The 16,978-nt window shown below is 37.6% G+C and overlaps 1 protein-coding gene across 3 annotated transcripts in view; it reads left to right on the top strand.

Annotated features, from left to right (window-relative positions):
- Positions 1 to 16,978, top strand: part of LOC149551153 (nodulation receptor kinase-like) — a 54,779-nt gene that overhangs the window by 12,515 nt on the left and 25,286 nt on the right. Inside the window, exons 7-10 of one of the 3 annotated variants that reach the window (XM_089786740.1) lie at positions 14,188 to 14,259; positions 14,413 to 14,532; positions 14,712 to 14,777; positions 14,938 to 15,098. In XM_089786740.1, coding sequence (XP_089642866.1) covers positions 14,188 to 14,259; positions 14,413 to 14,532; positions 14,712 to 14,777; positions 14,938 to 15,098 — 419 coding nt within the window. Of the gene's footprint in view, positions 1 to 14,187; positions 14,260 to 14,412; positions 14,533 to 14,708; positions 14,778 to 14,937; positions 15,099 to 16,978 lie in introns of all 3 variants that reach the window. The other 2 variants (XM_089786742.1, XM_089786741.1) reach the window with 2 other exon arrangements.

The raw sequence follows: 16,978 nt of genomic DNA, 5'->3' as shown, positions 1-16,978 counted from the left end.
CATGACATTGCTTGAGAAGTTCAAAATAATGGATTTTGAGCCAATGTCTACAACAATTGAATTAGGATTGCAATTATTAGATTTTGATCCATCTCGAGTAATGCGACTCTCCCATCGACAAAAGATTGGAGTTTTGATTTAATTGACTTACACTAGATCAGATATCAATTTTGTTGTTAATTGTCTAGCAAGGTTCATGCAAGAGCCAAAGATATGTCATTGGGAAGCAACAAAATGGGCACTAAGGTATACCAAGTTACAATGAACCATGTTTTGGATTATAAAAGGAATGATCAATTCTTTTTGATAAGATATATAGATGCACATTATGCAGGTTTTAGCAATGATAGGAAATCTACATTTCAGATCCATGTACTCTTGGGGTTTGCAGTGTCTCTCGCAAGATGGTCAAGGACCCCTTACTAGCTATGGCCGCCACCTATTTTAGTTTTGTGAGTCCTCGGACTTGGTGATCCTGGATGGGCTCTCCTGCTTTCGTGGTTCTGACCTCTTCACCTTCTAGCTTTATTGCGGTGGTGTGAGCGTTATCGACTATGTTCTTTCATGTGCCTCATTCATCCCCTTTGTCAGTAGCGTCACGGTTTCTCTTCTTCCCCCTGGCCAATCATGCCCTCCTTAGCCTAACCGTCGGGTCCTCCCCTCTTACTCACCACCCCTCCCCCCTCTTGTTGCGGAGCCCCCTTTGTGTACTTTGTTTTGCTTCACCGAGAGTGACCGCGACCTTTTCGTCCACTATTTGAGATGACTCCTCTCCCAGGATTCCTTCGTCGTGTCTGGGGATGCTGCCTCCATGTTCGGCTCAATTTCTATTGTACTGTTGGAGTTTGTTCGCCTCTCCATTCCCCACAACACCTCCCATTTCTCCTATCCCCTAGCATAGGAGCTCTTGCTCCTTGAACAGGTGGTTTGACGAGGATTACAAGTCCTTTCACTGCTCGGTTCATTTGACCTTCTCCTCCATGTCCCCCTCGTTTCTCCAGTTGAGGCTTGCCTATGGTCGCTTTCCACGCCACAAGAAGTGGGTGTTTGTCTCAATGTAGTGTAGATACCTTTGTGCCTCTCTCTTCCCGAAGCTCTTCTGGCACACCTTGTTCCCCCCTTGCCCCCTCCACCCTGGATCACAACTCCATTATTACTCACACCTCCACTCTATATAAGATCCCTGGCCAATCCCCTCTCCACCTCATCCCTGCCCCATTGCCATCTCTTTCCGTTCTCCAACATTAATGTGGCTGTTAGATACATGAAGAACAATAGGGCTGCGAACGAAGAAGAGTTCCTAGCTGAGCTTTTCAAGCTTGGTGTTTTTTAATTTTGGGTTTCTTTCTCTTTGTGCTCTTTAATAGAGTGGTTTGTATTGGCTTCCCCCACAATTGGTCATGACACATTATCTAGCCGATAACTAAGACCTAGTCAGCCTCAGATCTCGACAATTATAGGTATATCATGATTGGGCATATGTTTGCCAAACTTTATACTATCTTATCTACAGAGCTTTACTCTTGGCATTGCCGTGTTGGGGGTAGGCTGGTTTCTACACATATTCAAACCATGGACCACATCCTGACTTTGTGGGCTATCATTGAGGAGGCTCAACATCGCTCAACAAAGGTCTATTGTTGCTTTGCAGACTTTCACAAAGCTTTTGACTTTGTTCTCTCTTCCAAAGACTTAGAGACATTGGGATCTCTGACACTCTTGTGATGGCTATCATGAGATTACATGAGAGAGTTGTGGCTAGGTTCAGGACGACGTAAGGGTTTTCAGATCCTTTGTGACTTCTTGCTCCTTGGTGATGGTTGCTATTTACACCAAGTTTTGATCTCCATTTTACTGTTTCCCAATGATGTAGTCATCCTGGCTTCCTCCCCTGAGGGGCTCCAATGGCTTTTGGATGGGCTGGCCTCCTTTTGTGACTCCCGACAGTTGTTTGTGAACTTGGGGAAGACTTGGATTATGGTCTTCAACTATTTGAAGACCTCTCATCTCCATTTTTACTTCCAAGGCGCCAAGGTTGGGATCTCATCTTATACATACCTGGTGTTAAGGTTTCTGGGCCTCGCTTTAGTTTGAGACCTGTCATGCAACCCTAGGTTAATAAGGGTCTTGGTTCCTTGCCACTGCTTGAGAGACAATGCTTCAAACATCACTTCCAGGATACCACGATCAAGATGTCCCTCTTGGACTCCTTGGTCAGGCCGATGATGCTCTATGGTTCTATCGTGTGGGGCCCCTCTCTCTTGGAGTCTAATTGGGCTTCAGTCTTGAGAGTCCAAACACTCCTCTAATACATTATCAAATGCCATAAGTCCACTCCCCACAATATCATCTCGGTCAAGTTTGGTGCTCATCCCTTCAAACTTGAGAATATCTTTGATTTGGTTTGGTTTCTCCATCATTTGTGGAGCTTTGCTGACTCTTTTGAGGGTCGCCAAAGATACTCTTATCCGACCTATTGTTCTTTTGAGATGGTGGCTGGTTCCGACTTAACTAGTAGGGCTTGTGGTTGGTTTGCACAGGCCTCTTCTCTTCTTGGTTTGATTGGGATTGTGATGGACCGCCTTCTCCATTTTTAGTTCTTGTTTGATGCCCCTACTCACCTCTTGTCTCCTTGACAGGAGTTGCATGAGCACTTCAGGACCGACATCTATAGACAATATATTTTCACGACGTGGAGGGACCCTCTGGGATGGGATTATTGTGTGCCCTTGGTACCTCAATTGTTGCTAGACTCATGCCCTCGACATGTCTTTGGGGTCTTTCAGGATGGGCTCTCACCAATTACGTATTCAGATCGATCATTAGTTGGACAAAGAGGACAAGATTTGCCGCTTATGCCCCCTTGGGGAGGTGGAGTTAGAGACACTTTATTTTTCTTTGCTCTGTTTACTATAAGATCAGGGGGAGCTTTTATTGTCTATTTAGGGATTGTAGGTCCCTTTCTTCATTCTTCAGGTATACAGATTAATGGTGCCTCGCTTCTTTTCTCCAGGAGGCCATGCAACTTCGAGATCACTTGTTACAACTTTTGTCACTTTGAGTCAAACTTTAGAATAGTTCATCACCTACTCCGCTCTTGGATCTCCTACTTGTGGGACGAAGGGTCTCTTGACCTCTCTCTGGGTCCTTCCAGGACCATGAGACCTCACAGAGGTTGCACTTGGAAGCATTGCTCTATCTTATTCGTACTTTAGAAAATTTATGTAATAAGGGGGATGTTAGATATTTCATCATTGGATCTTCCATCATGTTTGATAACATTTTTAGGCTATTGTTTGTGTGTTTGTTGAACCTTTGGTTCACAAAATTCATCATATTTTGCTGTATAAATATATGATCTCTAATGCAATGAACTCACCAAGAATTTATGTTTACAATACCCCCCCCCAGTACATCCTTTTCAAGTCGCTTGACAATGCAAATATCCATTAAGCAGTTATTGGGAATTTCTTGACATCCACTCTCCCAACAACTAATAGAAGATCAAAAACATATGGCTTGTCAAGATGGGGGAAATGCTTGGTTGATTGTTTGGTTGGCCCCTCACAATTATTTTATTTTTTGGTATCTTCCTCTTGTCATGTGTGTTGTGTTTGTCTTTGTAGACAAGCCCATACAATTCCATTTGTGTTTAGCAGAAAGCTTGTGGCACTGCTTAAACAATAGTTTTCCATTTGATGGAGACTAGCTCTTGCGTGAAATAGCTGATCGAAAGAAATCATGATAAATGTAGTGATGAACTGTGTAATTATGACAATCATTAACTAGAGTACCTTTTTCATGTACTTTTCATCTAGAAGAAAAGACAACTCAAATTTGTCTTCAAAGGGTGTGATATTGAGCCCAATTAATAAGTTTTTCTAGGATTTACATATTTCAAGTGAGATATCTTGTAAGGTGCTAGAAATATAGTGTGTTTCAATCACACTCCCTTGTCGCTTTTCCAAGATGATCTCCTTCCGATTAGTTTGGCTTGACCATTTTTTTCTTTGATGGATCTTCATTTTCTCATCCTTTCAATTGACTCTCCTTTGAAGCTTTAGTGGATCATTTCAATGATTGTGGAGCTCTCCTTTTGTAGTTTGTAGTTTAAAAGATAGCAAAGTTCTGAATTTTCTTTTTGATATTTGTGAAACTTTTTTTTCGCTTCAATAGTACCTTTTCCTTCATTTAGTGGAGCTTTTCAAGGTTTCAGCTGACTTAACGCCTTACTTTCTCTCCATCCACTAATCTCTAGTTCTAATGGTGTGGCAGATCCTTTGTCTTTAAGTTACGTAATATGCTTGGGCCTTTCCTTGTATAATCTATTCTTTCATTTAGTGGAGGATTTTGCAAGTTCAGAGCTTTGTTTCTGGCCAGTTAATCTCCATTGCATTTGATGGTTCAAAACTCTTTGAAGCTTTCATGCTGTATTTGTTTGGGCCCCCTTATAGTGTTCATTTGTTGAGAGTTGTGAACTACTGAATTAAAATTAACACATTAGAAGATTAGAAGACAGAAACTGACCTTTAGAGAATTCCTTACAAATTCATGAAAAATTTAAGCTCATGGTTTCTATATCATTGGGGTTTCTTAGAGCTAGCTAGTTCACTAGTGCAGATCTTCCCATTAGGTGTGGCAAATACTGCTCACGTGCCCAGGGATATTGTTGGTCCTCATTTGTCAATATATAAAGATTTTCACTCTTAGTCTGGTCAAGAGACTTTCGCTTTGCACCTGTTTATCTTTTGTGTGTTCATAACTTTATAGTTTATACCCTCCAAAGGGTTGTGCTAATCCAAAGCTTTGTAACGTTGTGCCTTAATATATTAGAAGAATTTTATACAATAGTTTAATTTTTCCTTGGTCATTACAATAACACTAAAATGAGTTAAACACAACTGGATTGCAGTCAGTGCTTGATACCATTAAGTCTCTTTGAAGAGGGTGGGCATTAATCTCCTTATGCGAATTTTTTGAATATAGAGGCATCTGTTTCATTAAACTCTTTTGTTGAGGAGTAGAACCAACAAAAGAGTTGTTCCCTGCTATCATTTATTGACTCCACACAATCTTGGATCGTGCTTGAAGTTGAGGTGAACATGAATTAAACTGTTATAAGATAGCTCGTTTGCATCTATTGAACGAAGCTACCAGGCATTCTAAATCTGTTAGGCTGATAGCCCTGATTATTAACATAATAATTCTTGCAAACATTTTGGCTACATTGCCTTTTAAAATTCATCATTTCATTTGCCAATATCCTTAGGTCATGCTAGGCAAAGAATGAATTTCCACTGGCATTCTTTGCTATGTCTTTTTGAATCTTATGTTGAAATCCAGAATTTGCTTGATGAAGGCTCTCTTGATGCTACACAAACAACTCAGCTCATCCCAAGTAGAAACTTATTTTAGGAATAACATCAATCCAGGTTCTTGATCTTGGAGGAAGGTACAAGCAATGTGGGGCCACATCAGCGATGTGACATAATACAGTGCGGGATTATTAGCTATATCCTTGATGTGTTATATAGGACTTGTGGAATGATCTCAATGGAAATAAGTACCTTAAGGCAGAAGTTGAGATCTCTACCAGATGTGACACTAAAATTGTTATCTCTCAAAAGTTACAGAACTTAGCCTTCTGGAGAAACATGAGATCTTTCTGGGGTTTGTGGGTCACCCAATTGGATAGAACCGCTGGATTCTAGGCCAGTTCCTATAAGATACATTCATCTAAAGCTAAACAGTTAACTTTCTCAGGGAAAGGGATAGAAGGATAACATAAAATGAAACCTACTAACTTCTAAAAGGTGATGCATCAGGTAAAGCTTGGCTAAAATTGCATAACAAAACCTTACACAACTTGATCCACAACTCAACTCTCGTATACACAACTCAGTACTACATATGTCCTTGCATCAACAATTTACAAGAAGATCATGAAATGATCACAATTTTAATAGGAGGAAATTCTGTCCTCACACCTCAAAACTGCTTTCCACATTAATACAACTTGTAACCTGCGAGTAAATATATATTTCTGCATAGAGGTACTGTTTAGTAAAGTGCAAGATCAAGGAAATGGAAAGATAACTTCACAAGAAACTGCAGTATGACAATTAGCACACAGAATAACAGAAAATGAGAAGGAAAACAAAATTATATTGATCACCAATCTGCCAAAATTCTGCCATACACTCTACTACATGAGTTACAATAACTCCATTAATTGTCGTCAAGAACTTAAAGAAATTACATAACAGCCAAACAAAGGGAAAAAGAACTGCCTCACCATGAAGACTCAGCACAAACTTATGTAATTTTTCAGCCAAATGCACTGATCAATGAAGCACAATGAATGCTGGGTCGGATTCCACAATCAAGCCACTTTTTGCGTCTCTCAAAACACTCCAAAAAGGTAAATAAATGCTCAAAAAGCCATGCCTTATCAGCTCCCACATAATGGTTCTACATAAATGCACTCTTATCTCTCAAAATGTCCCAATAAAGTCTCTGAAAAGTAATAACTTTCTTTCTTTCAAATCCCATCAATATGACCTTGCACCTTGCCGTAACTCTCCAAAATATCTCTGTTTGACTTTAGAGATAAAAATAAATATCTTATCTTGCACTTTAAGTAATAATTATTAAATAACTTATAATCCATTTACTTAATAAATATCAATTAAGTAATGAACTATAAAGTATTTAATATGTTTATTTAACAATTATTAGATAATTAATAATTTACTATTTAAACAAAATTAATCATGCTAATAGTTTTTATTGAGTGATAATCAAATCACTTAACAATATTATTAATATAATAATGTTCATTAAAAATAATAGTATAAATTATTTAATAATTTTTTATTAAATGATATAAGATAAAAATTCTATTTTTATTTTAAAAGCCAATTTCCATATTTTATATTTTTAAAATAATATCAAATAAATGATTTATAAAAGATCATTCATAAATATTATTAAAAAAATACAATACAAACTTACAGAAATAAAAAGGATCTGAAGCTTCTTGTTATCATTTCCAAAAATCTGGAAGCTCCTTGTTGATTTCTCTTTAGATCTGAAACCTTGGGGTAAAGTTTTATACAGGAAAACCCTGCTTCCTTCCTCTTACAGCTGTTGCAGATGTACCCTTGTTGCTTTGTAACCCTTCAACTTGCTGCGAATCTGACTCTTGTATTTGGCTCAAACAAAAATGCACCATTGATTGACATAACTATTACTACCTAAAATGAGCCGGGGGGTGAAAATTTAGGTAACAATAATAAGTTGTAAAATCTCAAAGCACAATGAGAACTTAAGGATTGAGCATCACATTTTTCATATTTTTTGCTTTATCACAGCAAAATGGAAAGCATAAAAACGCTTCTCATTTTTTGAGAAAAGAAGGGCAAGATCTCATTCCGTTTGGAATCTGTATTTGTTGTAGCTGGTGGAGTCATTTAGCGACTAAATGAATCTATAGCTTCTTTTTCTTAGATTCTCAAGATTCACTGTATCTAGCATAGAGTTCTTATTAGTGTAGAATGGTAGAACCTTTGACCGCTTCTTGAAATTCTTTGCAGATTTTTTTTGGCAAATTGCTACCAAGAGAGTTGCTCCCATTATATTGATTTGAAAAAAACATTTACACTTTCAATTGATACATTCTTGTGCTTTATTGTAGCTTGTATGCATAAATTGTTATCAGGCTAGCGGCAAGTTCAGTTAACCTATCTGTTTGTGGCATCTACTTTAGTGAGATTTTGACTTGAGATGGTAAAGTTGAGAATAGGCTGCTGGTTCTTCTTGTAAAAGCACTCATGGTACAGGATGATTGCTTCTGCAAGCTTCTTGTTCTTTCCTGGTTTCCTGCAGTCCACAGTGTTGTCTAGAAGTACTCCAGTTAGAAATAGCATTGGTGGCATCTCGGACAAAGTCCACCCCGAGCAGGCTTTGGGCCATTATTTTACTAGTCACCTTTCTGCATATGGCCCTCACAGTTGCGGAGAGGAACATGTCAATGAACACTCTATCATAGATGTGGCCAGCTTCAAGCTTTCAAGTGCCAATTAACATTTTGATTGCATCCTCCAATACTGGGTCCTCTATTTGAAGTTTGAACATGTGTTGGAGCTGCATGTAGAGATTCTCCTGTGGTATGGACATATACAGCTTGATATTATTATATGATCCATCTTGGTTTTTTGCTTTCTTCTCTTGCTTCATATTGGATTTAACCTAAGTTGCCGATACGGGTTCTGGTTCGGGTACAGGTACGGGGTTCAGGTACGTGGGTACGGCAATTTTTTTTCTCTTGTGGGTTCGGGTTCGTCTGTATATATATGCATGCATGTATGCTAGAACATCAAAGTTACAAATGTAAAAGAAAAGTGGTACTCATAAATCACTAATGGCCAACAAAGTTATAAATAAAATAATTGTATCACTGATATAGTTTCAAATTAAATGCATTAGCAATTGACATCAATCTGACCATGATCAACAAACATAACTATTGGCTGGCTTTTACAAATCTATCAACAATCATGTCCTTAGATCTACAAGTAAAATAAAGTCAAACCCTGACCTTGAAATGAATCAAAGTAGGTTGCTGTTCACTACTGTCATAAACTAAGGGCATTGCATAAAAACAATTTTAGATTGAATAATATTACCAAGCTGTTGCAAGAGAGTAGATAGAAAGAACATGCTAACGAACAAATCAGAAATACATACATAACTGACCTACCGCCTTGGGGTACATCCTGGGTGCCCAGGTTCACTCTAGGTCCTTCATAGAAGGATCCACAAAGAACCCAGGAAGTACCCAGGAAGAACCAGTACCAAAACTGTACCAGTACCAGGACCCAGGCCTAAACAGCAGAACCTGGTAACTAAGGATTTAACCTATCAAGCACTTGCCATGTCAGAATCTTGTGAGTGCATGATATGTTTGTCAGTCTAGGTTTTTCCAATGATATCTTTACAAACCCTGTTTATTCTTAGATTCTTCTTGTGTCTTTTCTATGTAGGTTTGCTGCATTCAAACCTGTACTTTAGATCTTAGAGAGTTCCTAGCACTCCACTCTGATTTGAAATTACTGATTTTTTATATAGGTCGATGGTTTGATAGGTAATCAACCACTTGGTCGGCTTCCATATAGATGTGCCTTATTGTGAAGCCCTTAAGGTTTACCAGATATGTATAGATTTTATCTATCCACGTTACAGTCCTTCAACTGGGAGCTTGTTTTGATGGAATAGCTCTTATCATCACCATTGAGTCACATTTGACGTTAAGATGCCTATAGATCTTATCTACATAGATTACCTTCCAAGAATACCGCAAATTCTGCTTCAATATTAGTGCCCTTGGCAATTTTATTGCAGCAGTCCAACATGTTTTGCCATGTGATCCTGTATTACAAAAGCCTGCTGTTGAGGAGCCACCTCAAATAAATTCATTGCCCCAGCCCAGAATACAATTAATCCGGCATGAGCCACATGAGCTCCAAGTAATTTGCCTGACAAATTAATAAGTCGAGCATTACCAGCCCACCAAGCGAAACCAGTGGTTTCTTGGTCACGACCAGCTAAAGTTAGAGTTCCATTAAAGAGCGTTTCCACGGGGTAGAACCTCCTCAGGGAATATAAGATTTTCATGACTCTGTCGTTCTGTGACATGCTCCTTTACGACAGCGAAGAAACGGCGAGCCCACAGAGGGTTTCGACCGCCGATTCTTCAGAATTCCGCTTCGATTTGGCCCTTGGTGGCATCAATTCCAAGCCAAATCGTGCATTTTCTGCCAAAGATCTGTTCCACAAAGGCCGCATCCTTCCTCTCACGGAATGCACTGCGCATTTGTCCTGCTCCGATTTTAAATCTTTCCGGCAAATCGAGGTTCTTTTAGAGGAAGATCTTCAGGCACGGAGATCTGAATCGCTGGAGTCAAAATCGAGCTTTTGGACAAGGTCAAGCTCCAACAGCTCTCAAGCTTTACAGAGAAGCCTCAATTACTCTGCCTCGCACAAGGGTTTGAAGGCTGCAAATTCAACCGCGGCGAGCAATAAAACAAAAGGTATTGCAAATTGGAGCGTATTTTCATCCGGATCGTGTGGTAAAAAGTCTCCAAAATGGCTTCAGATATTAAGCTTTGGGGTAATTAAAGCTCCTGGTGGAATGAAGATGGAAGACATGCGTCTCAGGCAATGTAAGCGCAATGACAGTGGCTCAGATCAGTCTGTTCTTAAGCAGTCGGTTTCGAGCTATTACGAAGACGGGCCAAGTCTGACGAAAAATGAAGCGACTTTTGGGCAAAAATCGGTAACTTAATGATGGGAGGATAGATTTCCACTTATGGCCAAACCATGGCACATGGATTTTGATATGCTTACTGAATCCTTTAACAAGGTTCTTATCTAGGTTCGGGTACCGAATCTCCCCATGCATCTCTGGCCCAGGATGACCCTGAGAGGCTCTGTCAAAATTTAGTTTAAGCATACCTTGTGGGGGTCGTATCCATTTGGTTCTTTTCTGTCCTGATTTGCTTGCATCAATGCTACCATTTCTGAAAGGAGGTACCTTTAACTGCAGCCACTAAGTTTCCAATCCATCATCCCGTGTTGAATAAAACTTTTTTTTCTTAATTGCTTTGTGCATTTTGATGTTCACATATACCATTGTCCATTTTGTTTATTGTTGATGCAATGTTGGAGGCTTTGTCTTTGTAAATTCACGTGTTCCTTTCCTTCCACAGATGCCTTTTTTTCATTGGAGCCTCAATCCAAATGCCAGCCCATTGAGATCCTTTGTTTAGTACTGGCCAACCTTTGAAGAGATTTAGGATGTTTTTCAGAAAGGAACCTGGTCATCCCAACTTGGTGCAAATTCTTGTCCAACATTTTTGTTTTACCTTGCATTGCAATAGTGAATGATCAACCATTTCGTTTGAGGTCAAGCACGATGGGCATAAAAAAGGTCCAAGGAATCTGAGCTTTTGTATTCTATCTCCAATTTGCGATTTATGTAAAACTGTCCATGCAAAAGCCCCTGCCTTGGGTTGCATGTTTGGTCTCTAGCTTAGTGCAATCAACCAAGATGCATCGGTGATCTCTTTGTCCTGTATTTTATATCCTATACTAGTTGAATGTATGCCTAAATTGGCCCCACACCATACTAACTCATCATTCTTAATAATTAACAGTAGTCTCCTATGCGATAATTCCTTCAGAGTAGTTTCCTGTAGTTGAGCTGGAAGAATTTTAAAACCTTTACATGTGCATTCTTCCTTCCTCTGTTGTCATTTATGTTTAGGTAATCCTTTACTTTGTCTCCATATGTGTTTGTTGTTTATGTGTATGTAATCTTCAACATCCTCTATCTCCTCCATTGGAGTATAGCCATTCCAGGAATCCATCTAGAAGAGTGCAGATACACTTGTTAACTTTCCATTAAGTGCTCAATAATTAAAGGCTGACATTTGGTTATGAAGTTCCATATCTGTGATGCAGTTTTGGGGTTTGCAATTGTTGGTTTTGGGTTAGGATCATCCTCATCCAAATATTTGGCTTTGAGAATTCTTCTCCACAAGGCAATTGGGCATTCATACATCTTGCATGCTAGTATAGCCCCCAATGCAAGGTTTTGTTTTCGAATATTGTGTATGGCTGTACTTCTGGAAGCTTTATAATATCTAACTTTATCCCATGCTAGAAGAGGGATACACTTGATCTCATTTGAACCTTCCCACATAAATTTACATTGTATACCATTGAGTCCTTTGCAGCCTTTGTAGTCAGGTTGATGCATGATAGCATATATATTGGGATCATTGGATTACAACTTTAATCATGATTATTATGCTCCAAGAGGCAACTACTGTCCCTTCCACATTTCAGGTTTCCTTTTTATTTAGCCAGTGTTTCTCTTGAATCTTGATTATTCTCCTCCCCAAGAGTCAATCACTCGCCTTTCCGCGTTTTAGGTTTTCTTTTTATTCAGTCAGTGTTTCTTCTCATAGGTTTGTTCTTATCGCTTCAATGAAAAGTGGAATGCCAATGTAAGTGCTTGGGTGAGAGCTGATAGTGTAACTCAGACTCGATGCAATCCTTTGCTGTGCAAATCTCTTATTATGAAGGAACAAATCATGACTTATTTTTTATTTATTAATGGTGTCAAATAGTTTCTATATTTTGACAGTATTTTCTTTAATGACCACTGTTTCCTGAACTGTGGGCTAACCATATAGCAAGGTGTCATCTGCAAACAGTTTGTGGATGCTTGGTGCTATTGAGATGCCTTTCTGAAGTCAATGTGTCACCTTCTAGATGATTCCCCAGCTGAGTGCCTCTACCACCAGGATGAAGAGGAAAGGTGAGGGTGGATCCCCTTGCCTGATACCTCTTTTAGCTTAAAACAGGGAGAGATGTCCGTAACTATTGATTACTGATGTAGAAATGCATACATATTACGAATATCCATTTGTGGCATTCTTGATTGAAGCTAATTTCATAGTTTTGAGAAGGAATCTACATCTTACTTTGTCACAGGCTTTGTGAGTTTTAGCATCATACCTTTCATGTTATATTTTATGAGAAAATGTATTGCCTCATGTGAAATGGTGATTCCATCAGTGATGTTGCAATATGCCATTGATGCCAAGGTCTATGGACGAGAATGTTGTTGCCATTGATCTTAAAGAAATTGTCAAGGACAAAGGCCCCTAAGTTGCCCATTCAAATGCATATACACATGCTGGTCAACCTTCTCATGATTAGCACACACTTGGAGAAATAGAAAATAAAATATTTATCATTGTCAAAGACTCAAAGGTTAACTCATGAAAACATTCCTATATCTCTGTTATTGCTTGCCAACTACATTTGCATTGTGAATTAAATTGGTTTCCAAAGGTAGCCAACTTCAGTCTCATTTATCAAGACAAAAGCCATATGTATTTAACCAATACCTATTAACAAGCAGTGATTAATTCATCAGATAAAGCAGCAGTTAATGAGAATAATGTTATCATGCAATTCTAATAATGGAACCAATTTAGCTAAAACGGCGATTATGTATTGTAAAAGGCAGGATTTACATGTTGTAATAGGCAGTGATGAAGTCTTTAGGGGTCGCGATGGAGATTGAGGAAAGGTTGTGATGATTTGAAATGCGATCTCTTTTCTAAGGGATGCCTCCCTTCATTAAGAAGCATAAGGAAGACTAAAGTGGAACAAAAAGAAGAGATGGAGAACAAGAAGAAGAAAACCACGTGAAATATTGCTTATATAAACTTGTCTTATAAATTTTGTAGGCACTGACCTATTGGAGACACCAATCCCCACAACTAAGCGCCAACTTAGTAAGAGACACCAATCTCTTTAACATGAGTCACCAACCTCAACAAATGTCACCTTCAAGATGTTGCTGCTTAAACAGATGATGAGCATAGTTCGTTCATAAATCTGATTATAGTGCCTTCACAAATTTGAATATGTTTTGTCTACAAATCTGCATATACTCCCCTCATATTTTGGCATTTATTCCCTTCACAAAATCTGCCTTGAATGATTTATTCTTTGCTCCTAAGAGAATAAGGCAAGATAATTAGCTTTCAACTAAGCATGACTAGATGCAAAGATTTAGAAAATTTTCTACTAAGAAAAAGCTAAAGGCAGAAAAAATGAGGAACTAGAGAAATTAAGTATTACTTTCAAGTTTCAAGTTTCAAGGTAGCCAAAATTTTATTGCCATTTCCAGTTGACATCATGTCAATTGTAGCCTCTTTCCACCTATCAATTTACTGATAAAGTTTGTTATGTCAAACAGTAATTAAGGCAAATACAACCCACCATGATTCTCTTGGTTTATCTTTCATGAGCATATTTTGCCTTCAAGAAAATTTTAAATCAGTTGTCTGAATAATTTTCTTAACTGGATGGTAAGTAGTTTCAACATTGCAAGCAATACGAAACTGAGCGAGATCATACTCAATTAAAACACTTATGATGTGCAGCAGGCAACCATCCATAGTAAAACCAAATATTATTTGGAAATGGATATTATTTTTGAATGTCATCCATAGTAAAACAAAATATTATTTGGAAATGGATATTTGTTTTGAATGTTTGTCTGACTGATACTTCGCTTTGTAACTTTTTCCATTGTGAATGCAGAGACATTAGACGGAATAACTTCGAAGGGAATTTTTCTAAGTCAATAATCAGACTTGCAAATTTGACTACCTTGTAAGAAAAATTCCTATCATATGTCAATGCATTGCCCTGACTTTTGAACATCATTTATTTTCTTCAATGTAACCAGATTTCCACAATCCGTTTAATATTACATATATGCTTCTGGTTTCGATTGTGTCACAGTTTTTTGCATCGACTTTTCAGATCACACTCAGTAATCCATTACATATGGCATTTTACATCTGTGGCACTCTTCTTCATCCTTATGATGGATCACACGTTGATGCAAAAAACTGTGACACAATCAAAACCAGAAGCATATATGTAATATTTATGTTCTTATCATGATAACTTTAAATGGAAATTGATATTCATCTCGATTCAAGTAGATTGTAAAGTTCACCTCATTTTCGATCGCATGACTAGAGATTTTTTTTATCATGCTGGAATTACATATTCAAAACTGTAATGTCTTGAGTTTTAACTGTATATTTCTTTAGCAGATTTATTGGATGCAATCCACAACTAAATACAAGCATTCCAGAAGGCTGCCGAAAATGTAATTATAGGTATGTTTTCAGAAAGTAAAGAAAAATGTCTGAGTTATTGTCGGGAATCAGTAATAATCAAAATTCATTTGGATGTTTTAGTAGTGAATTTATGTCAGCATTGTGAAAATTTGATGGGTTATTTCTACTTTATTGGCTTGTAAATTGGAAATTCTTGCAGTGACGACGGGTGTGAAGACAATTCACAAGAAAACAATACACAAGCTGTTGTCATAGGAGGATTTGTTGGGGGTTCAGTTTTTCTTGTAGTTACAATGGGAGTTATGTTTAGTTGCTTCTACAGAAGGCGGAAGCTGGTTGATGCAGACCAAACCTCTAATTGTGAGTATTGTGCTGTCCAGGGTGTCGTGTTAGGGTTGAGAATTTTGCTCTATCAAGTTAGAATTTCTGAGAATTATATTCTATTATTGGAATTTTCTGAGAAGTATATCCTAATCTCTCAATACTACCAGGATTTTCTTAGAATTGTATTCTTTTATTATAGTTTTCTGAGAAGGGTAACCTAACCTCAAATGATATTTTCTAAGAGAGTAAATTTTTTTTTTTTAGCAGATCTTTTTGTCTTTAGTTGTTTTACTGGTTGCTAGCAACTTTGCAATACCAGATGTGTAAAATATGTCTTTGTGGAGATACACATGGTGTGAACGAGAGAGGTGTGTGCGCGTGCATCTCTCTCTCTCTCTCTCTACATATAGTATTTACTCAAATAATAAATTTTAATGCTTGGAAAACAGCATAGAAAAATCATCAAACACTTTGCAAGTAAAGAACAACAATAGTCACACAATTCTGACGTTAACTCCAGCATTGTCTAAATTGATCTTTGAAGGAAGAGCTTACTGTTACAATCTCAGCAATACACCTTACAAATCAAATAATGATGACCCACAACGCAATAAGAGTGCTGACATATAGTTTCTAGCTGTTATAACTTGAATAAAGAGTGCTATAGCTGAATATTCAATGGATCTGACTACCAGTTACTTTCATTTCAAACCACACCAAATAGTGACACTCTTCTGCTGTAACTTCTTCCCACACTTTATACAATAGATTACAAGTGTATTGGCATTTAACAACCAGATATAAATCCATGCGAATCATATAGGGTATAGAAAAACACAAAAGATGGCACAGCCACCCTTGTAAACTCCATTTACCTTTTTTAATGCCTAAAACACCTCAGAAAGAAGCTCCAAATCCCACTGAAAAGCCACTATCATGAGTCACATAGCCATATGGAGGGTGGCTAAGCAAGAAACTTCAACACAACTCCAATGGAGAAAGGCAACCAAGAAAAAATCATGCCCCAAGTGATTAAAGCTTTCAACATTTAAAACACTCCATTAGCTTCAAACTACTCACCACAATGCCTCAAATATGAAATTTGGCATAAATCTGCTTTATATTTGCATTCAGCTGAAGCACAACATCCAACCAGTATTCTTCAACACATTAACAATCTCTGTATGAAGTTATTCCAAGCCTCCAACATTCACAGCATCATAGATTCTAAAGTAAATCTACCAGGATAACATTTGTGCACAAACTATGACTTTGATTGATCACCTAGTATTAATCAGAAAGGAATCTTCCACCATTGGAATTAATCTTCATCAAAAAGATTTTTATTTGCAAGAAGGCTGAAATGAACCAAGTTCAATCTAATAGAACCACAAGGGATTTCACCAGAGAAGTAAATAATCTGCATAATGCCAAATGAGCTCTCCGAACTTCCTTTTATTATTTTTTTGAAAATTTTCCCAAACTCATTCTAAAATCACTTTACAACTTAATTGAGCTTTATATCTCCCAAAAGTTGTTTATTTCATTATTTGAATATCCTGGACAGTTTAGTCACTTTATCAAGCATCCAACATTTAGAACTTTTTATCCTCTTTCTAATAGGCTATTACACTAATATGTTCTTTAAAGTATTTTATAAAATTAAGCAACCTTACTAAAATAATTAAATTAAAGCCAATAATACATTTGTGTTATTAAAACTGTCAAAAAGCATTGGAATCAAAATATGATTGTACTCCAATGATACTGATAATGAATAGTGAAAATCAGAGCCAACTGGGTGACTATAAGTATAAATAGACACTTTCTACAAGAATCTTCAATAATACAAAGTGTCAAAGAAGTCCTTCAGACAAATTGAGCTTATTGCCAACATTAACATGTCATCTGACAAG

This window comes from Cupressus sempervirens, chromosome 6, assembly GCF_028749045.1.
Source record: "Cupressus sempervirens isolate cs-2001-9-10 chromosome 6, ASM2874904v1, whole genome shotgun sequence".
Lineage (NCBI taxonomy): Eukaryota > Viridiplantae > Streptophyta > Pinopsida > Cupressales > Cupressaceae > Cupressus > Cupressus sempervirens.
This window is presented reverse-complemented; position numbering and strand designations above follow the sequence as displayed.